The sequence below is a fragment of the Phaethon aethereus genome, assembly GCF_964289735.1.
Source record: "Phaethon aethereus genome assembly, chromosome: 8".
Taxonomy (NCBI): Eukaryota; Metazoa; Chordata; class Aves; order Phaethontiformes; family Phaethontidae; genus Phaethon; species Phaethon aethereus.
This window is the reverse complement of record NC_138584.1, coordinates 24,430,747-24,453,953: the sequence shown is the minus strand read 5'-3', so window position 1 is coordinate 24,453,953 and position 23,207 is coordinate 24,430,747. Positions and strand designations below refer to the sequence as shown.

Sequence of the window (23,207 nt, the reverse complement as noted above, 5' to 3'; positions counted from 1 at the left end):
GGCATGAATTCACTCCTTGGATCATAATTTTTATTAAGTATTACATGAGGCTGTAGTTCCTCATACTTGCTTATGGTAGTAAGTAGGTGTTCCACAGGCTGATTCACTGCTTCCCTTTTGTCCTAATTGCAAGTGCTTCATCTCTTCTAATATTTAGGAGACCTTTGTCCAGCTTACCAGATTTATGCTGAACTGTGTGGGCTTACAACTTCCACCTGACACCAGTTCCTTCTCCACTGGTTACTTCTTTCCCTAATTCAAGGTGTGCTTTCAGTCCTTTTCTCTAGGTTCTTTAGTCTGTTTTGAATCCAAGTTGGCATCCGGTGCAGGAGTGGGAGAGGACCCATCCCATATCTCTGGTACCAAACTGCCACACAATTCTCATGTTTACAGTTCTTTCCTCTTTTCTGTTAACAGATTCAGGATGAGTTCAGTTTTGATTGATACAGATCTATTCTTAGTGTGTTTTTGTCTTACCACAGGAGCTTCCTAGCCTGAGGGCTGTGTTATTTCCTATACTTCTCTGTTAAAATTCCATGTGGAATACAATGTTACATTGTTGGGATTTTTTGGGGGATGGGATATTTTAATTTAAGTGTTTGACTGTTGCTTTTCCCTCCAGTTCTTGAGGTGAGACGAAAGGATTTCCTGCTGTTCTTTGGGGGTTTTTTAATCTCAATCTTTTCTTTGCAGAGCTGCTGTTCTCGTATTCTTAATTTTGGAAAATATGCTTTCATGCCACTGTTGATATCCTTCAAATATGCATTTACCTTTTTTCTTTTGTAGACGGAATGAATTTATTGTTCACATATTACTCCACTCTCTTGCCAAGCTGATGCTGAGAAATAGTTTAACGGTTGTATTGTAATACTGTGGTTGGTGGTGGTGTCCACAGAAGGTTGTACAGGATCAGGGTGGGCAAAAGACAAAGCTCTAAAGTGTTGGGGACATTAATGCAGGATCTTATTGGTCTGTTTGAAGCTGCTCGCTAATGATAGAATAATTTCTGTTCTGTCTTGCTAACTCATGCCACTCATGTGCATGTGACCCTTTCAGTAACAACCTCCCGCCACACAAAGCAGGAGGGATTGTTTTCGTATTTATTGGACTCGGAATCGTAGAACCTTTGGGTTGAAAGGGACCTTTTAAAGTCATCTAGTGCAACCCCTCTGCAATGAGCAGGGACATCTTCAACTAGATTAGGAGTTTAATTCTCTTCTTCAAAAGTTACTATTGCCAGAAGAGCCTGGTTTGTTGTAGAAGCCCGTTATGTTACTCAAGCCTTTTGACAGTTCCACCAACCTTTGTAAATAGAAAGTGAGTGTATCCTATTTATGATGAGTATTTTTTTTCCTGCTTGATCTCATCCCATTTTCCTCTGTTCTAGAGGTCATTGTGATTACAAGGAAGGAAATCCAAAAGGTGTTAAACTTGGACACAAAAATGAAGCTGGATTTTGTGTGCATCAGTGACAACATGGACATGGGTACAGCAGATTCACTGAGGCATATTCACCAGAAAATTAAGGTATTACTGTCTTTTATTGAACTTGACTGGAAGACGTTTGTTTATCATAATTTTTTTTTTCATTATGCTTTAAGAGCTGTCCCATGTAATGGTATTGTGGGTAACTGAATTCCCTGATCTTCAGAAGAGCTGAATTTTGTAAAGGTCACCTCATGGGGGAACTCAAACAAAGACTCTAAATGACTAAAATTGATAACTAGGAAGGCTGGAGCAGCTCCAGCCTGGGCACTGTCTGTTTCTTAGTCAGTGTTAGCTTTCTGGCAGGTTAATTGAAAGGTTGTATTTGTTTATACAGTTTTTGATAGGATGTGTGATAGCTGTTGTCCACATAGCGCTTGGGTAAGTAGTTCTGCACAAGTGTTCATTGTCATCTTAGCTTAGGCAATACACCGATATGTAAGGAAGCTCACGTTCAGTTCTTGGCCCTGCCACAGGCTTGCCTGTGCCATTAGGCAAGCGACTTGCTCTATGCTTCAGTTTTCTGCATTTCCTGTGCTTTTGCTGGCTTGGTCATACGGTAAGCTCTTCAATTAAACAGTGCCAAATGTAAAAAAGGGCTGCTGTTCTAATAAAAATGCCAGTTTATAGAATTTTAATTTCCATCTGCACATTAAAACACTCCCATTTAAGGCAGAAATACTGCTCAGAGCTCTTAGAACGATCTGGGATGGAATTTTGTTTTTGTCATTGTCATACACTTAATCTTTCCAATTTGTTCCTGTCTGTTTAGGCCATCTTAGCCAAATTGGCTGTTTAAATAAAGATTGCAACAGAACATCAATGAACCATTTAAGTGCTGAGGTGTCTTTTTGTCTTCAGACTCTTTTTGAAGGTAGTAAACTGCAGTGTAACAGGCTGTGTACTCCCAAGAGAAAGACTCCAGTTCAGACAAGATGAAACTTTCCAGGCAAATATGGGTGTCTAGATGGCATAATGAGAGAGATTCTGCAAGGGATTAATGCCCAGGCTAGAATAATTTAGAGGGCGAAGAGAAGATATAAAGAGGAAAAGCAAAATCAACAAAATCAGTCTAACTGAATGTTTCTGTCATGTGGAGAATTGTGCTCTGTCATAACTCAGTTTGGCAGTATTTTTTAAATACATGCATGTGGTAAGGAAATATCTTTTCACTGCAAATGGTCACCCTGGCCTTACAGTTTTATTGCCTGACCAGTCTGGCTGCCTGGGTGTCCCTCTTTTTGGTAATCCAGGCAAGTTTGCTTAGGGGGAGGCCTGGGAGACAACAGTAAAGCATGTGGCGGTAAGGAAATAGAGCGTGTTGAACTTCCATTTATTTTTCAGAAAAAAGGCTTGGAGAAGATGTGAGGTACTATTGAAAAACACACAGCGTTTTATCAATCAACTGGTGTGTGTGAACAGCAGCAACTGCTGCTGCCCTTTCTCTTCCATGTCTTGCTTGTCTGGCCAGAGAGGACAAAACGGTCTCTTATTTGAAATAAGCCTATACTAAGTCCTTGAGCAGATTGCTGCACTGTGTATTTTGGAGTCATTCCTCTAGTAAATGCATACCACTGTACACCTCTTACACGGTATACCCTCTTGTATGCAGTATAGGTGAGAGAACTGCACAGTAGAGGTAGCTGAAAAGCTGCTGTATGTTGGCTATGTCTATGGTGTAGCAGGAGAGGGATCTTGCTGAAGAATGAGTTTCCCCGCTGAACACAACTGCTGCTTGTGGCCATAGTTTGCTGGCAGGCTTTTTGCAACCCATGCCAAAAGTCTGATGAGGAGTTTAAACTGGTTGCTGAAACTTATTTGTCGCAAATTGAGTTAATTGCCCACAGACAGAAGAGCAAGTATGCTCACTGAAAACGAGGTAACGTGGCACAGTATAGACAACTTGCCCGTGTGCAATGCAAGTGATGTGGAGTAAAGCCAAGATTATAAATGCTCTGTAAGAAATATGTCTAAGGCTAGCTGAACCGCTGATCACAAATCCTGAGATGTGCATAAATGTTGGACCACTCTAAAGCATAAAATCTCATGACTTGCTGCCTTGTATAGCATTCAATTGAGGGAGTTCCACTAGCGCAGCATTGCTGCTTGCCTGTGTGTGCCTGCAGTTGCAAGCCTTTTTGTTGTGTTGCACCTCAGTTAATGAAGCATGATACTTTAAAGGTTAGTTGTTGAGATTAGAGAATTGTATTCATTAGTAGCATGAGAATACGTATGTGCAAAGCCTGTAAGGGCTGAGAAAAGTTAGTTTGCATTGTTATTGTATCGCTTTTTGGTGCTGGCATTTTTGGGGGCAGGTAAGACTGACTGTCTTGGTTCACACTAACAAGCAGCTGACTCCACCAGTCTTACTTTTTCCTGGTGATTCAGAAGCTCACGAGAGCAAAGGAAGCCTGTTCAAGTTTTTGTTTGCTGTTCACCCACTCTACATACAGGATTTTTTTTTTTTTTTTTTTTTTACATCTTTACTCCAAGAGTTTATATAGTAGATGCATGCTCTTCGCTCTACTGCAACTCTTCCTGTTATTTTTGGCTGTCTCAGCCTATACCTAATTGACAAAGTAGCAGCTTCATTAGGATTTTTATGTTCATTACAAGTCTGAATGTATCCTTTTCTTGGATCATTCACACAATAAAGATATTACACTAAACTTGATTCCTAAGGGCACCTGCTTGAGAATTAATGAACATCAGGGAACTTGGTCCCATAAGTTCCATTTTCTGCGTTCCTAGGGCTGGGTGTCCATCTGACCTGTTCTTTACCAGTAGTTCTTTACTTGACTTGTGTGGTGGGTTTTTTTGTTTGTTTTTACTTAAACATTCAATTCTGAATAGCTAACAGCATTAACCAGTTTATCTTCACAACTCTGTGACTAAGCACTGAGACTTAATGAGGTGAAGTAATTTACCGAGGATCATTAAAGAGATTTGTAACAGTATTGGAAACTAAACATCTGTCTCAAATCTCTCACTGTTTCATACATAAGATCATCTTTCTGTACTGTGTACATATGGCATACGCTGTTTCCTCACCTTGAAAAAGCCAGCAGGACTAGATTAAACACAAGTTGAAGCTCTTTTAAATGGAAACTACTGAAATAGAAACTTCAGTAGAGCTGCAGTCCAATTTCTGAATTGCAAGTCTTGTGGTTTTTTTCAGTGTGTGCTAGATTATGATTTTAAAAAGGTCCTTCATTTGTGAATGTGTCTGTCTAAATGTAACTGAAAAACAGTTTTGCAGCATATGAATTAGAAACTGATAGTTTGGTGTGGTTTTTTTTTCCTGTGTTCATATTATTTTTTGATTGGGTAATGTAACACTTATCAATGTTTTTCATGAAGTCCAGCACTTTTAATGATGTTGTCAAAAAGCAAAAAGTGAGTATAGGAGTTCTCTTAAATGTTTTGTTTTATACAGGGATATGAAAACAATTTGTTTAAGGACTTCGTGACAGCTATCAGTCAGATCCTTTAATTGCTCTCCTGTGGACAATCCCAGCGTTTCACTAGAATGATCTTGGTTTCAGGATCCTGCTGTATAGTCTGTGTACCTTATGGCATTTTCCATGGCTATCATTTTCATGTCCAGTCTTTGTTTTTTGATATCCCTTTAATATCACTGTCAGTTTTATTCTTCTGTCCCTTTAAGTTCCTAGTTTTCTGCTCATCTTTTGCAGGACTGATAATGAGTAGCTTTTCAAAATATGAAAATTAAAGTGAAGCTGCAAAGGACTTAACTCTTTTCTCATTTATATGTAGGATTGGAGATGGTAGAACATAGACTATGTAGACTCACAGTTGATGGTATAATAATGCTCCTGTTGAAACTGCAGCTTTACCACCACAGGGGTGTTTACAGGTCTCTATCACCTCATGATCTAGCTGAAACAGAGAAACAAGCCAGCCTTCCGTGCCTCTGGGTTTGGATTGATGACCTTCCCTGGTCATGAAGAGTGAAGAGAGCTCCCCTGTTGCAGATGGGGCCTTGGCAAGAGGATGGTATATAGAGGAATTTAATGTATTTTGGAAGATGACAGTCTGCTTCTGTAGCTGAGTAAATTCATTACAGGAACATCAAAATTTTTTATTTATTTATTCATTTTAAATGCCTTCTGACTTTAGTTTTCTTTCAGTTATTCACATATGCAATTATACTAGAGTAATTCTGAAGTGATTTACTTAGTGAAAACTTCAGTACTTTTTGAGTTACTACCTTACCTGCAGCATGGAAGCGAGTCCAGCAAGACTTACAGGACACAAAAAGAGGCACTACCATGGATTTCTTCGGCTGTGTGCCTGTCAGCTTTAGAAAAGCTGTGCAAAGTAGTGGAAAAAAACTTTCACTAAATCTCTTGGAGACAACAAAGAGCTATGATAAATCAAGGAACTTTGATGGATTGTAACAAGCAATGAATCAAGCAGTTACATCGTTAGGTTCCAAACCTGTTAAAGCAGTACTCCTGCGCAATTTACTCAGTCCAGTGTCTTTATGTTGAACTTTTATTGCTGTATGTTCATGACTGTTTTCAAGAATCATTGTCAATAATTACTTTGACATTTCAGAAAATTGGTTTTACAGATTAAATAACAAAGTCAACTCTCGCTGTCTGTAATAGGTAAGTACCACTTCATCCAATGTATATTAGTAAAAGTAGACTGTGAGCTCTTAGGACAGAATCTGTGCTTTCCTTTTTCTCTGAAGGGCATATATTTTAGTTTCCTGCTTTGGTTGGAGCCATGTTTCTATTGTTTTAATCTCTTTGCATTAAAGAATATTCTTGACCTGTCAGGGAGTGCTTGAAATAATAAAAAAGTTAGCATAGGTGTAAAAATTATTTTTGTATGAAATGTAACAAACTCTCTCCTTAATGAAGTCTCATTTTCCACATCCTTTTTTTTTTTCTTGTCACTTTCTGATTCTAGTCTCTTAAGATATATTTTCTACTTTGTCAGTCGCTTAGGCTGTTACTGGTCACTGTTTCATCCATTACAGGTGTAGGAGGCACATAGCATTTTCATGTTTTGCTAAGGAGCCTGTAGAATTTGTAAGGGGGAAGAAATGAGTTACTTTTTTAAGAGTCAGATTCTCTAAAGGGCAAACTTTCATTAGGGACAAATGAGCAAACAATTTGGATATACAGATGGCTTAATCTAGCCCTGGGCAGGAACAACTGAATGCCTCTTCCATAGCTGATGAGAAAACACTAAACTTGCTCTGGATTTGTCTTTAATTTTCCTCACACATGGTGCTTCAAGATTAAGGTTTTTAAATGAGATCAGTGTTTGGCATTTTTAACAAAACAGTATGTTCAGCATGCTGCTGTAAACAAAGGATGATGTTACAAGTGTGACAGAGCAGGTGATAAGGTGTAATTCAATGACTTCCATGTTCCTATTTTTGTTTTTATTTTTTATATTTTGTTTATATATATTTATATTTATATATAAAACAATATTTATATATTGTTTTTATATTATTTACATAAATTGCTAAACAAGCATCCGAAGCTTGACAACGGCCAGGAGCAGTATGGAATGGGGTCTGTGTAAGAGACGTAGTTTTAATTTTTTTTAAAATCACGTATAATTACTTTCTCCTCAGTAATGATCACCAGTTCTTGTTTCTGGCTTTCATTGGTAAGCAGCACTGGCTGGAGCATTCTGATGAGTCCAATCTTGAATAATAGGTAAATTAGTAAAAGTCTTGACAATTTCAGTGGTGATATTTGATGCTCTTTCTAGCAAGAGAAGAGATGCGAGTGCTGTATGTGCATGTAGTAGGAGATGATGCAGTTTTGATTTGTAGGCAACTTGTCTTTCAGTGGTGATTCCCCCCACACCCCTAATTGTGGGGAGTAGACTGCCTTTTTAAAAGTTAACTTATTCTGAAGTCTCTTGAAATTTTATGTAATGAAATCCCCTGGCTCACTTAAGGAGGCTTTTCCTCTGTAGCTGGTGTTAGTGGACTATTTTTTCAAGTCATAATGGAAAGTCTTCTGAGATGTCCATTGGGGCTTTTTATCATAGAGTACTTCGGGTTGAAAGAGACCTTTAAAGGTCATCTAGTCCAACCACCCTGCAGTGAGCAGGAACATCTTCAACTAGATCAGGTTGCTCAGAGCCCCGTCCAACCTGACCTTGAATGTTTCCAGGGATGGGGCATCTACCACCTCTCTGGGCAACCTGTGCCAGTGTTCCACCACCCTCATTGTGAAAAATGTCTTCCCTATATCGAGTCTAAATCTGCCCTCTTTTAGTTTAAAACCATTACCCCTTGTCCTATCACTACAGGCCCTGCTAAAAAGTCTGTCCCCATCTTTCTTCTAAGCCTCCTTTAAGTACTGAAAGGCTGCAGTAAGGGTCTCCTCGGAGCCCTCTCTTCTCTTTCAGTGAGGTTATTCCCTCCAGTGTGTTGCTCTGTGACTTCTTCAGTCCAGATTTATGTCTTCATTTATTTGACTTCTACTACCATTCTTAAAGACCTTTTCTTGCAGTTTTGTAGACCTCCTTTGGATGATTCACAGGACCAGTAGGCAAAATATGTGTGCCATGACCTGCCATCTTATAGCACAGTAACAGTGTCAAGACTTTGGTTGGTAACACAGAACCATGATTTTGGGGACTAGTAACAAGAAATTGTAATAGCAGCTAGGAGCCCAAGAGTAAATTGCAGTGTCTCAAAAGTACTAGTTGAAATAGGATGATGGTGAGCAGCCACTCCGATGGAGGAAGAAAAGGTAAACACAAGACTAGAATGTATCAGGTAAAATATTTTTTTTGGTAGAGATGAGAAATTAATACTATTGCTTGAGGCAATGGGAAGATTTTTTGCCTGGAATACCATAAGGGTGTGAAACTCAGGTGCAGAACAAACACTAGAGAAGCAGCTAAGATATTCAGAGTGCAGTATAATTGTGTTTAAATTTGCTATAAGAAAACAGAGGCTGAAAATTACAGGAGGGTTTTAATCGTAGCAGAATAGGATTGTGAAACAGTCTTCCAGAAGGAGTGATCAAGACAGAAATCCCCTAACTTTATACTGGAGTGAGAAGCTGGTTTTTTGTTGTAGGTTTTTTGTTTGTTGGTTGGTTGGGTTTTGTTTGTTTGTTTGTTTCAATAAACTAAGTAATGTGGTACCTGGAATGGCAGGAGGCTAAACTCTGACTTGGGAAACCTCTTTGAGAACTGTGTTTCTGTGACCTACTGCTTGTACCATTCATCAAACTGCTGCAGACCTTTTTGTAGGTTGTAGATTATTGTTGATGAACAAAAAAAAAGGCAGGGGGTGTCACTGTAGTTTACAAATGAGTTCCTCTGAAATTTAGGCATCTCTAATATTTGACCATTTTGTTTCTTGTGCCAAACTTTACTGGACCCACGCAGCTGCTGTCTGGCACCACCTCCCAGGCTGGGGCCTCTCCAGGCAGCAGGTTGAGAAACCTGGTTAAGTCATGAATCTGTGTTTCAGGCTGAAGCAGGAGGTGGATTGTGTGTGCCTGGATCAAGCATTTGCCTTCACTAAGTCTATATTATTTTCACCTTCTGTTAAGCATTTCTCTCCCTTGTGTCACTCAACTATACTCCAGACAGTGATTAAAATGTGGTGTTCCAGCAGAGTAACAGCAATGGAACAATTTCACATTTTCCTTCCTTGATGAGCCCTTAGTTGTGTTAATGGAAGCCCTGACTAATACGGTGTGAATTAATCAGCATGTCTTTTGCTGCTATCACTGGTGAGTGCTTGCGTGCGAATATTTCATCTCAGGTGGTCCACCTGGCTTTCTCAATATCAGAAAGTAAGATTTGAAAGTAACACAGCTCTCAAAAAGCAAAGCAAAACAAACCCTAAAAAGCTACCAAAAAGAAGAAAAACCAACTTTCTTTGAACAAATAAATAAAGGTTGAAACTCCAGATTCTCTTGGTATGTGCATCTTTGGGAGCCATGTTGTGGAAAGTGTGATGTCACAGTGGTGGTCTGTATGCTGCTGAGGGTCACTGATCCGTGGAGTCTTGGACGGCATGGCTAAGCGCTTCGCTTCCTCCGTTGAAAAATCTCCTTTCCAAACACATGATGTAAGTAAGCTTGCTGTAATGGCTGGAAGGTGGAATCTGAATCCTTTTGGTACAGCTGAGCAGAGTTTGGTGAGCATGGAAAGAAAAACTTCAGTCCTCATAATATATAGTTATGTATTTTTTGTACTGTCAGTGGAAATAAAAAACCAAATTAAATTCATTTGTAAGAAACAAGGTCTCTCTCTCTGAGCAAGACTTAATTAAATATTCTGTTCATCTGTTTTGAAATGGTAAAAAGAATTTAATCATTTTTTTCCAGTAGACCTGACAGAAAATACTGTTTACTTGAGCGTCTAAAATACAAATAGAAGCTGCTGTCTTGACGGGTTTTTTGTTCTGCTTTTCACAATGTTGTTAGCGCAGCATGGGGAAAGCAGATGTATCGGATGGCAGCTCACAGGGTATGTAGCACCTTGTTTCCTTCTCAACCTCTAACTGAAAGCTGCCACCATTAAGGCACCAGGCAAAATTGATTGTGGATTGCATGCCCGAGTCCCATGCACAGCTGATTATCTTAGTAGAAAGCAGCTATACTGGCAGGTGCTCAAACTGGTGATGTTGCTGGGGGAATGATACAGTGCTGCCTGACTGTGTGCTTGATGAATGTCTTCAGGACTTTGCTCTGATATTTATTTTTCCTGGCAGGGTAGGAGTTGGAGAATTCAACAGTAGTTGGTTTTTTGGTTTTTGTTGGTTTGTTTTTTTTTTTAAGTTACTCAGCTTTAGGAGAATGTAGCTAATTAATTATTTTGCTGCCAGAGTTTACTATGGATCAGGGTTAAAACACCAGAATTTTGAATGAGGCAAGTAGCTCTGAAGGTTAGTATCAAGAGTGGTTGTCGGCTAAAGAGAATACCTTCCATTATACAGGCAGGCAAAAGCTTAGGTGTTTTGCAAGAGTCATTGACAGACCTGAGATGCCTGTCAGTTTTAATTGTTGCATCTCCCACTGCATGTCGTTATCCTTTTCATGCTCCTGGCAACTCGAGACCTGTGCTTATTATGTTAACCAATACCTCTTGTTTCCATGTAGAAGTTAATTGTCAGCATTTCTGCTGTATTACAGTATATGTTTTCATTTAGACCCTATGTGGTTTCTGATGAATTACACAAATTCAGCCTATTCTCGTTGCAGATGTGGTAAGCTCTTTGCGCGTGTATATAGCTGAAATAATTTGTTTAAAAGCATCCTGGTAAAAGTATTTTCCTGTTTTTATGAGCTACTACTAGTTTTCATGTTTTGGGAGTAAATAGAAGTTAGTGTTCATTTTGTAAATCATCCTTCATTTTCCCTACTTAAAGTATATATAGTCATCTTGTGTGAATAACTTGCTGTACTTTGTGTTGGGGGAAAGTTACAGCTTTAGTAAAGGTAATATCAAAAAAGATTTTGTACTTTTTATCTTTCACAACACTGTCACGGACACATGAAGGCAAAGAAGAGTTAAACATCCTTTATTATGAGCTCATTTTATTAGGCATAGGAAGCCTTTTACGTTAATAAGTCAAACTCAAGTTTATGGTTTTCAAAAGTCATTTTGTGATGAATGTTGAAAGAAATGAAAAGTCAGCGTGAAATGAGTTTGTGCGTCTTTATTTTATTTCCAGAGAGAGAGTAAGATTTAAAGAGTGTGGGGAAAAAAAGTTAGTCGGTGTCTTCTGGCTGCCATTTTTCCTTGGTCCTGTCAGTGGAGAGGGCAAAGCCTTGTGCCACATATAAGCCTTTTAGAGCTAACTGTCACCCATGCCTGGGTGAGGACATGAAGGCATCACTGATATCTGTGCTACCTATCTCCGCAGAGCAGGAGGAGTTATGCAGGGCTCTGTTTGGTGTTCCTCAGTGATGTCCTTGTTTTGAATGTTAAGTCACCATCTGGTCTGATGTTTTAATAATTTTTTGCTTGTAACTTCCAATGTCCTTGGTGTTTCCCCATGAGACTCAAGGCCTCCCTGGCTTCAGGTAGGGTGTTGCTTGTGAGGAAGCATTCACAGGCTATTTGTTCATTTTTCTGGAATAACATTCCTTCCTTGCTGTCCGCAGCCTGCATGATTTCTACTTGTGTATTTTCGCCATGTTTGAATCTTAACAGCCCTTCCCTCATAGGAGGTTGGGGCTTTTCACAGAAATTGTGGGTTGTACAGCTGTCACACTGTTGCGGGTGATACTCCTCAGTGAGCATTCATTCCTTGAAAGAGAAAATGGCATTGTTTAGATCAAACACAATTGTGTGTGTTAACCTAAGTACATAGTTCCAGCTAATGGCGATTGTGGGAGGGAGTAGATGCCGAATGTCAGCCCATGTTGTTACTGTGCTAGAGAGGGTTTTTCCTTGTATCTGTTTTTGCAGCCTGGTATAGTAGTATATATATATACCGTCGATAATAGGATAACAGGCTATCCCAGAGGCTGTCACTTTGCTCCGCACTGTTTTTCTGTCGCTGTTTAATTTGGTGAAAGCCATGGTGAAGATCAGTGGACTTGTAGGATGCTGGGAATTTAAATTTGCATTTTTGTCATGTTACATTAACTGGGAAACCCGTGTAGGTTATATAGTTTTTCCTTGGTTCTGTGCTGAAACGGGAAAAACAATTGTATATTCAGCTCTTCTTGATGCAAATTTAGGCATTCTGCTGAGTGTAAATTCAGTTAGCTCCTTTGGGAAGATGGTGACAATTCTGTATGTATACTAATACTGCTGGAAAAAGCAGTGGAGGTCTTGAAACTTTCATAACCTGTTTCTTACAACACCTATTGCTGCAGACCAAATAGCACTGGAAAAATTGGAGAGGTGCTAAAGGAGAAAATAGCATTGCATGGAGGATAGTATAGGAATCTACGTTTCAAAACAGTACTTTTATGTAACATAGCATGATTTGTTTTTACAGGAGAAAACCACTTGAACAAAGCTAATAGGATTTCATCAATGTGGACGCTCCATTCAGTTAAGGCTAGTATAAAATGGCAGTGCCATTGAGCTGTGACTCTTGTGTTGAGGTTCTGCTGAGGCTGCGCTTTGTGGAGCAGATTAGGTCTTGGTGTTTCTGTTGGAGCAGAGCTGAAACTGGTAATGACTTGGTTTGACCTTGGAGAGAGTTTCACACCATTTTTTTAATTTAAGATCATTCTGATACTAGCTGTGGGATGGCAGAATGATTCCTGAGGACACATGCTGTATGTCTTGAGTTTCATTTATGATCTGGTGGGAGACTGCAAGGAACCATTATGATCCTCTGGGCTGTAAGGCAATTTGCACACAGTAATTAGGGCTGTTAGCCCCAAAACTTATGGATGACTTAGTGGACGTGTTTCTGAAAGATAGCAAGTCTTTATTCATATGTTCTTGTAGATGAAGAGTCTATTATATCCTTTGGTATTTTATTCCAGCTGATATTTATTCTTTCTCTTAAAGCACTTTGCCTTTTATTTCTACGTTGTATACTGATTTCTAGCCACTAATCCAGTCATGCCTGCTTTTTGTTATGTTGCTGAGAGATCTTCTGCTGTTTAGGTAATTGCGGGCTGTGGGCAAACTTACTTCTCTTCAATAAGTTGAGCCTGTTGAGCTCCATTAGGACTACTTTTTATTATTATTGTTTGTATGACTACAGCACCTGACTGCCTAAGGCTCTGCTTACATTAAGTGTTAAGCCTGGGCTTGAGCTCTGGGCTTTGGCAGCAAGCCTGCCTGCGCTGCTGCTGTTGAGATTGGAGCCTGACTGCGGCGTTCTCCTTTCTGCTCATATGAGGCAGAGTCCAAGATCAGCTGCGCAGCAGGTCTGGTAGTGCTGCCGTCCAGGTAGTCCTGGAAACCTGCCTTCCAGGAATAGGAGTGACGAGGAGAGTGCCATTTGTTTCTGTAGTTCTCCTGCCTGTGAAGAAGGGATCTGTCCATGCAGTGCGTTGAGCCAAGGGAGAATTCAGCTTGCCAGGCTCACCCTCCATGAACTGGTGAATTCAGTGCTTGGGTTACGGGGTGCCTCCCTGAGCTTTTGTACGCATGGCTCTTGTGAGTGATGGTGCACACTTTCTGGATGCTGTTAGATGGGGGAAAAAAGAGTCTCCTCTGTGGCATGCTTTGGATCTGGACACAAACCCAGGGGATGACGCCTGGCCTCAGACAAATGAGAGAGCCTAGCAAGACAGGATAATATGTGTCAGTGTATCAGTCTAGTGCCCTGGCATACTGATAGCCTTATAGTTGTCAGTTTTGTGTAAGTGTAAGGGCAGCAGATTTCTTTACTAAAAAGAAAAAAAAAGACAGCAGAGGCTAAAACCATGTCCTTTAGGAGGCAGAAGTAGGTAATAGAGCTGGCATCCTTTATTGATGTAAAGCAGAAATAGACTTGGTAAGTGAATGGTGAGTGGAAGGGATAGGCTATTAAAAGGAGCGTAAAAAACCTGTGCTTGATGTGACAGAAAATGGAACTGGCAAAGAAGGGTGATGTGGTTGGAGGAGGAAGCTAGGAAAATGATTTTTGGAGTACCATGTGAGTAGGATAAAATTGCAGTAGTTGAAACCAGAGGAGAATGTGGATTGCAAAGTTTATGTTCCAGACCAGATTTACCGTTCAGTGTCATAATATCAAAGTCCTGCTTTGAAAACGTTCTTAATAAGCTTATGAACTTGTGTTCATCTCTAAACTTCTGCTTTTGGTTGCTGATAACTGTAAATTACCCTTTTCTACCTCATGTGTCAGTTTGAGCAATAGGTACCAAGACTTCCTCCTGGGAGGAGACAGGATGCCTTCCGGGCTTGAATATCTTTCCTGTTCTTAGCTTATATGTATGTAAATTAAAAAATATTGATTTTGGATGGTAGCTCTTGAGATACAAAGATAACCTAAAATGGTGTTGTCATTGTATGATCCCATCTGATATAACACACAGGATGAGCCATATGATGGTACTGGGGTTAAGTCTCCTCCCCAGCTTCTGGCATCTTTCTTCCAGCTTTCTTTGAGAAGATAAACAGTGATGCTGACAGGTTACGTATGTGAAGGCATTCACATTGCCTTAGGATATCCTCACCTGATGAATTCAGGGCCATCCAAGAAATTAGAAGAGACTCCCTTGGCTCCCGCATTAGACTTTTCTGTTTTCTTTTTTTTTTTTTTTTTTTTTAAAGAAAAAGGAAGCCTCTTTCACATTACACACTGTCTTTAAAAAACAAAAAGTTTCTTCCCTCTTAATGAGGAGAGATTGCTGCTGGATTTCTGCTTGGGGGACATCCTGTGCCTCCACTGCCCTCTATCCTTAGAAGAGTTTTAAGGTGCCGGTCTACAGCAAACTTGCTGCTGCAGGATGAGCGCACAGTAGGTAAATGCTTCATGTGAGTGCACAGTAGGTATATGCTTCATGTCTGCTAACAAAGGACTAAACCATGATTTTCTTCTGAATCTTGCTATGAAGGACATTACAAAAGCAGAGCGGGAATTCCCAGCGAAAGGCAGCCGTTTCAGTTGGTAGCTAACAAGATCCTACAGACATCAAAAAATAAATGAGGTTCCCTGCTTCAGTTACAGCAACAGCCGTAGAGCTTCAAAGAGGTCACAGGTGTGGAAATTGGAGGACTCTTAATGGAGACTGAGATAAAAAGGGATTCTCTAAAGCCTTGGATGTAAGTTACTGATCTGAAGAGTGGTGAGTAATGCAATTGCTAGGAGCAATCTTTGGCTTTGCCTGGAGCATGCTAACAAGCAATCAAAATGCTTGCCCACAGCCAAACTGTTCTTTCCCTTCCCACTCTTTAGAATAATAAAAGCATTACACACAAACCCCACTGTTAATGCAACATGTGGGTGAAGTTCCAGGCTATTGTGTATAAAACTCTCAGTCTTAATTCCAGCAGTAATTATAACTTGTTCCTCTCTCCCCTGTTGTATGGTGACACCACAGGAAGTGATGCAAAGTTCTCTGTGCATGTGTTAACTTAGACTGAGTGTAGGAACAGAGTCTTATCTAATCTCTCAATTTTTTTTTTCTTTTCCTGTCAAAGTCTCAGCTGTAATACTTTGCAATTGGAAACTCTTAGCATTTCACTTCAATGTTTTGTCTGTCTTCAGTTCTGTTAGGAGCTGGTTCTACTGCTTGTGGATATTTTGCTTCTTTTCTGTTTATAATACAATCTGACATTTGTTTTCCTCTTTCTCTTGAGGCTGATTTTGTTCAAATTAGAGATTTCCTTGCAACACATGTTTTCTCATTTTCTAGTCTGCAGTTTTTGAGGCCCTCAGCAGTTTAGGCTACGAGGTCCTGCCCTTGGCTATACTTGATAGAAAAAGCATAGTGAATACCGCTAAAAAGTCATCATTTGCTGCCAGCTATCTGTGGTAACCTTGATATCTCCTGTTTGAATAGAGGAATCCAGCAATTATTGCTGAATGTAAAAGAGTTTTTAGCATTGCCTTTGTATACAGGGTGTGAGAAAGTCCAAGGCTTTTTTTTTTTTTTAAATACTGGTATATTACACCATATAATTGCATCCATCTTTTGATCTGTGGTATGAATTAGCTCCATTGAAAACATGTTTTCTATTTTTAAATCAGTTGTCTTGAACTGAGTTCTTGAAACATTCTGCTTTTTGGTCTTGTTTTTGTGTAGATTTTCCATATTGTGCTGGGTTTAATATAATTGTTGACATGTTGGGTTTGAGGATTTTTTCTTTACTGTTTTTTTTCCTCTATTTTGTATAAATCTCTTTATGTTTTATGTTACACTGTTTTATTTCTCCAGATTGAGTATGTAAGTTATCTCATAATATCTGAGCATCTCACAGCTCAGAAATGTTTGATGGTGAAGTGCTGTTAGGCAGTCTTAGAAAGGGAGAGCAGAGATCTGGAGACCTTATGTGCCATGTTGATGTACTTGACTGAACAGCCTATGTTCCATCCATGGTCAGTAGGGACAGAGAAACATCTCCCTGACGCTTGGATCATAGGTGGCATGATCTTTGCAAGGCCTTGTTTTTCTCCACTGATCAGCAGCAAAGTCTAAATTCTGAATTTGAGTGCATAAATTGCAAATCTGAGGTTAAATGGGATTACTGAGGCACAAGTGACTCTTCCAAGGAGTGTCATATTCTCCTTGTCTTTTCTGTGGCTCTTGCGATGCTTACAAAAAATGTGTGCTGTGCTAACAGCAAGCTAGGCCTGCTGTCCCTATACCTGAGGAGCACTGCAGTGTTTCCTTGTGTTGCCCAACCGAAAGTCATTTGCTGTTCTCTTTTCTTACGCTTGATGGTATTTTCACCTGGCCTGTATAGCAGCTTCTGTGGTAGAGCCCTGGTCTGTGACGAGGGCTCCTCTGTGTCATAAAAGTAGTAAACAAAAAGGCCTGTATCAAGTTGGGCAGAGCAGGAAAATGCCAGAAATTCCAAGCATTTGTTTCATGCTCCATCCATTAGATGGTCCTCCTTGAGTTAAGACCTTTACCTTGTGCTTCCCATGGTTGTAATGGGTGTTGAGAGTGCATTTGTGCATGCATTTTCCTTCCTTTGCAGTGGTTCTGCTTGGGTTGTGTGCTTGCTGGGTGTTTTTTAATCAGTTCATGTTGATTCTTATCATCTGTTTGTATAATAGTTTGGGGTTGATGTAATCATTGTTACATGTATTTCATTAAGAGATGTGTATGTGTGTGTGTGTGTGTACTTAGGTGTTTGCATAATTCATGAAGTCAAGTATGTTCACATACCCCTTGTTAGCACGTGAGTGCATGTAGTAAGTACGTACTTCTCTTCTTTGTATCAGTGGCTCATTGCGAAAGGTGCACTGTATTTATTTGGCATGTATATATATAAAAAAACCCACAAGCTCTGCCATTTATTTTCTTTCTTCTACACCCACCCTAAAAACGTAAAGGAAAACACACACTTCTGCTAGGGTTCTAGGATAGTTTATTTTTTCATTCAGCCATTAGTTTATTCGTTCAGGAGTTGTACACTGGAAAAAAGTGCATCCATTAGACAGTGAGGGCTTTATTTATGAGGGGGGTGGTGTTTCAAAGGGGAGGCTGTCAAGTCCCAAAAGAGCCTTTCATGGTGTATTCTCAGCGTGCTTGTGAGGCCACTGCTCTGCTCATCAGGAGGAGAGGCAGAAATGTGGGCTTTACAGAGCAACTGTGTGTTTCACTGGTCCCTGTGCTCACTGACGTTTATTTACATATTGGGAGAGTAAATGGGTAGAACAGATGGCAACCAGACATTTGGTGGTTCTGTTCCCGTATGCTCCTCAGGGGTCTTGCATTCAGTTTTTGCAAAAAAGCTTGTTCTATAGTGAGGAGAAAAAACCTAGGAGCCTGTTCACAACTATGAAACGCTTGTTGGGTTTTTGCTATAGTGACAGATTAAAGCATTTAGTAAAATGTAAGACAAACCTTGTAATTATTTCACAAGTCCAGATACTTGTTCCTTAGGATAAGTCCATTGGTGCATCCGTCTCTTTCTCTTTATTATTTCATATTTTCACCACTGGAGTGAGTGCATTTATATTTGAAGCTGGAGATCTCTTCCTTCAACAAACTCAGCTTGAAAAGTACAAGTCTTATTTATATGGTTCTTGGATACCTTTTGGCCTTTTCTGCAAATATTGTAGCTCATTTGTGTTCTTGTAAAAACAGAATAGGTGTAAATTTTGCAGGATTTTCCAAGATATTAAATATGTGTTTCTTCACTATTTACAGTTATGAAGCAAGAGATGTACTTCCATACCAAGTTGAATTTTTGTCTTACTTTCTTTGTACATACTGGAATGCTGGGGCAAGGCTGCTCCAGAGTGCTGGGCTGCTTGCTTTAGTGGTTTGGGTTGGTTTTTTTTCCCAATGTGTGCATGTTGTTTGTTTTAGAGAAGTGATAATTAAAGCACTTCTCCTGGGCAAAACTGTAATATAAAATACATGTTTTGAAAATATGTTAAAAGGGGAGATTCAAGTCAGGTTTTGAATGTCTAAAATTCTCAACCTGTACATTGTTCTTTCCTGTAAAGCAGCCAGGTGTTTCTCAGTAAAGTGGGGAGAAATCAGATGAAAATTGAAGAGCTTGACCTTTTGCACAGCATGCCAAATCAGCAGCTCTAACAGTTTGTGACATGATGAATTCCAATGACTTATTAGTAAACATGTGAAACTGCCTAACATTTGTAGGAGAACCTGTCAAATAATGTAAATACCAGACTTCAGTTAGTCTCACCTACAATGTGGAATCTCCTAGTATTAGATTAAAAGTCTGTAAAGCAAACCTTTCTGTAATAAACCTTTCTGTAGTAAAAGGTCAATGCTGAACTAGTTTGCTTTGAACCAACATGGTTTTCAAAAGTAAAGGTAGAATTACTGAACCTCCATGAGTTATTGACTCGGATTTTAACAAATATTTTCTAGTGCCCTACTTATTTAATAAAGTCTTTTAAAAAGACAAAACTAGGAAGCCATGTCACACTGTGCAGAGAGGCTTACCGTAGTAAGGGTAGCACAGAAAGTGAAAATGGTAAGATGTCAAGAAAGAAACACTATTTTCTTGAGACATGTTTAGAAGGTTGATCATTAACAAAAAATAAAGCGGAAACGTGCCACTTTTCTGTAGGCCATGCTGAGCAAATATTATGTTAGGATTAGTTTAAATGAAGATAATTGCCAAACTAGTGGATTTTTGGCAGTATATTCCACAACCCATGTGAAATACAAAAAATTGTTTCTAAGTAAGAGTTTTTAGCCAGTCTATTGATAGTGTGCATGGTTAATGAAGCTGCTACATCTCACTCAATATGTGACAATGTTTCTGTGATAGATGCAGCAGTTCTCTTAAATACTTTGTAAGGCACTTTGGAATCCTTTGAGATCAAAATTAAATACAAGCCTGTTATTAAATAGGACCTAACTTCCTCTTTTTTTTTTTTTTTTTTTATATGGGGTATTGCTGGTTTTAGGAAATGTATTTCTAAACTGAGCCCACCATCGCAGTGCAATTACTGAGTAAATCACATCCTAGATAGTCTTTGCTTTTTTTTCCCTCGATAAAATAACATAGTACAAATATCTTTTCCAGTGGTTTGTAGCCAGATGCAAACTCAGCTAAAAAAGACTTCTTCAGAAAGATTTCTTTTCAGCATCATTATATAACTGAAAGTAGTTGTTGTAAATACTGCAGAATTTCACAGCAGTCTTGAAAGCTGTGGCTCCTGTGTCCCGGTTCCTTCCCTTAGGAGCAGATGATGGCAGTTTAGATGGTCACATATTCTTTAAGGTCCAGAGCTGGATAAGCATTAACCAAACAACTAATTCAGTAACAGCAGGACTCGAGAAAAGTGAACTGGTACAAACCAGTAACTATTTTTGCAGAGTATGGCTGACCTTCTGTTTTTTAAATTTAAAAAAAAAAAAAAAAAGTTACGGGTATATTTGTTGTTGAGTCTTCAAATGCTAATCCTTATGTGGTCATTTGTATTTCTGAAGGGTTTGTGGTGGTTTTTTTTTTTTTTCTTCTTTGACAGACTGATGTCTTGGTGTTGAGCTGCGATCTGATTACAGATATTGATTTATATAAAGTTGTGGATCTCTTTCGGACTCATGATGCTACTCTCTCCATGTTGATGAAGAAAACTCATGAATCCACAGACGTGGTACCAGGACAGAAAGGGAAAAAAAAGCCAGGTATGTAGATAGGAATACATATATTTATTTATTAATCAATTATAGAGAAACCACTGGTATGTATGATATGTTTAGTTATCAGTCCTAGAGCAAAAGAAATAAAAAAACCATATAGATACCCTGGTTTTCCTCAGATTCCCTGGTGGGGCTGTGACTTGTTTTTTTCCAGCTCAGAATTAAGTATTAGACTCATGTAATCTTGCAGGCTCTGATCCAAAGCTCACAAGAGTTAAGGGAAAAGCTCCAGGTGACTTCAGTGAGTTTTGGATCAAACCCTAAATTTTTGTTACATATGAACATTAAAACCGTTAGGCTTTTCAGGAGCACTAAGCATCAGCCAGATTATAGCTGGGAATTTTACCATTGACTGAAGGGACCAGTGCTAGATGGGTAACAAATACTTCTAGAAAAGTTCTCCACTCTCATGGTATGTACTGAATTACTCTTCTGAGATCACATCCAGGAGGCTTTTGCTAGGCAAAACTCCCACTGATTTCAAGGACTTGGTTAGATGCTTATCTTGTCCCTCTTACCATAATATCTTAGTTAGTGCCTTGTAATCTTTAATGTATCTACTCTCACAACACTGCTGTAAGGCAGGGCAGGGCTATTATCCCCATATTACTTATATGCTAAAAGTACCAAATATCATACAGTTGTTCCCATACCATACCTCTCATTTTCTTTTAATGATATCTCTTAAATTGCTGAGGCTTGATTATTGCCAGCTTAGTGGGTACTGGTCCATGATTAAAGCTCAGAGGCATTACAGTAATACGAATAAGAAAGCGTAGCTTCAAACTGTTTGAGAGAGGAGTGGAATGCAAGCCAAGAGTTGGACTCTGTGTGTGTCTGAAAGTGGAGGAAATGTGTTTTTAACAGAAAGCTTCTTAGACTCTGCATGAAAAGACTTTCTGGAGCAAAGTGTAAGGATAGTAGGGCTGAAAGCATTTAGGACTTGGACTCTCAAACAGCTCTAAACCCCTCTGTGATAATGGCACATAAAACATTGTCAAGAGCACTACTACAGCCACAGAGTTGAGCATTCAGGAGTTATAAACTAATGTGTCTGTGGTTAAACATCATAGAGCTGCCCAGTACGTGAGCTCTGAGCAGGATGAGGGTGAGGAGATCTATAAGGATAAACAAGATCATCTGAAGACTCTTTGTAAATGTAAACACACCAGGTTGCACATGCATTCTTAATTGGCTTGTTTTTTAATGTCTGTGTGGTTGACTTTGTAGCGTTACTCTTCCTATATGACTTGTTAAAATTTGTGTATGATTTCTTAGATCTGTAAAAGACCAAACTTGAAAACATTAAAATTCCATCATATGGAAGTGTTTTGACACCCACAGTGTTTTTCTGTGGGGCTGGATGCTAAGGTCTCCCGCTCAAAACTACTCTACTTGAGCCGTCATGGATAGTCTAGTAAGTTCTTGTCTATGAACTGCCTTGGATGAGACATGTGTACTACCAGACCTTTTTCAGTCATTTGCTAAAAGCAGGGGAGTGCCGAGCCTGGGGAATTTTGGGTTTTTTTCTCCAGGTTCTGGGGAGGGACAGTACATTTTAGGGAGCATTAGACCCTCCTGACTTTTATTCCTACTTGACTGAATGCACCCCATTGCTGTCAGCGTTGTCCTAGCTCATCCGTATCTCCTTTCCCATGCTGGCTTCTTGCCACCACCAGCTTCCATTCTTGTTCTCTTTGCTTAGTCTGCTCCTTCAAGCATCCTTGTCAGAGTCCAGCTTCTCTTTGTCATGTATTACTCTTCTTTCACTACCAGTCCCATCCCCTGTTCCAATTCTGACTTCTCCTCCTCGACCTGCTTCATTTATCTGGCCATAGCCAGCTTTGTTTTTTTCTTCTGACTGCTGTCTCTGTAGTCTAGTGTCCTTTCAATGACAGTCCCAATTTCCACCAGTTTTCAGAGACTACTGTCTCTCCCTTCCAGCCTGTCTTGCAGAGTACTCATTTTTATGCTTTTCTTTCCCCTGATCCTTGTGAGCTTGTAAGTTTTATTTCCTTGTAAAAATCAGGTTGCAAAACCACTGCAGATCAAGCTCTTTCCCCTGGAGCAGTCATCACAGCATGGCTCTGGAGCCTCATGGCTTGTGTGTTTTGCTTGTACCACCTGATAGTACAGAGACTTTAGATGGCACCTGCTATTTGATCAGTTCTAGGAGCTGAGGAACTGAAACAACCTTTCCTTAAAACTAAAATATGCAGAAATTTTTGCAGCAAAAATAGATGTCTTGAAAGAGAACACGAAACTCCAGTTTTCAAAGATTTGTTGTGGAGTCGGATGGCAAAAAGTACACTCCTGATACACAGGTCAGCAGTGCTTACTGAATGTCGTCATGCTGCGTCTCCAAAGAACTGGGATACCAGAGGGCCACCTAACTGTTTAAGCTTAGGCTAAACACTTTTTTTTCCCTTTAGCCTTAGAAGCAGCTGAACTGTTTTTGCTGAAGTTTTCCAAATGTTCCTTTTAAGGCAAGCACCTGGCATTGGAAATTTCATCCCAAATAGTTAAAATTTGATGAAGCTTGTAAGCAGCTGAAGACAAGATATTAACATGGAATGTGTTTGGGATTTGCTGCTTTGGGAAGAAGGCAGCTTTTCATAGTATGTGGCACTATTAGCTCCTTCTCTAAATTGTGACAAATACGTTTCTATGTACTTGCACTGTACTGTTCAAGTGTTAGTATTAGGAAATGGATCCTTAATCCTGATGAGCCACTAGATCTGTTTGGAGCATTATTCATTGTTTTACTGTTCCTACAAATTCATTCACTTTCTAAGAAGGAGCAACAAGACTTTCATTTCACATATGTCAAGTATTTGCTTTTGGGATATTATTGAACATTCAAGAACTGTAATTTAAGGAACGGTTTTTAAATTAGCATGAATTGTAGTGTTAAGCAGCTATAAATTCACACTGATGGTTTCCTGAAATGCTTGACATAACTCAGCTGCATGCTAC

The 23,207-nt window shown here is 39.5% G+C and overlaps 1 protein-coding gene across 1 annotated transcript in view; it reads left to right on the top strand.

Annotated features, from left to right (window-relative positions):
• Positions 1-23,207, top strand: part of EIF2B3 (eukaryotic translation initiation factor 2B subunit gamma) — a gene marked incomplete at both ends in the record, with an annotated part of 102,100 nt that overhangs the window by 1,532 nt on the left and 77,361 nt on the right. Inside the window, 2 exons of the mRNA XM_082002712.1 lie at positions 1,388-1,527; positions 20,057-20,216. Coding sequence (XP_081858838.1) covers positions 1,388-1,527; positions 20,057-20,216 — 300 coding nt within the window. The remainder of the gene's footprint in view (positions 1-1,387; positions 1,528-20,056; positions 20,217-23,207) is intronic.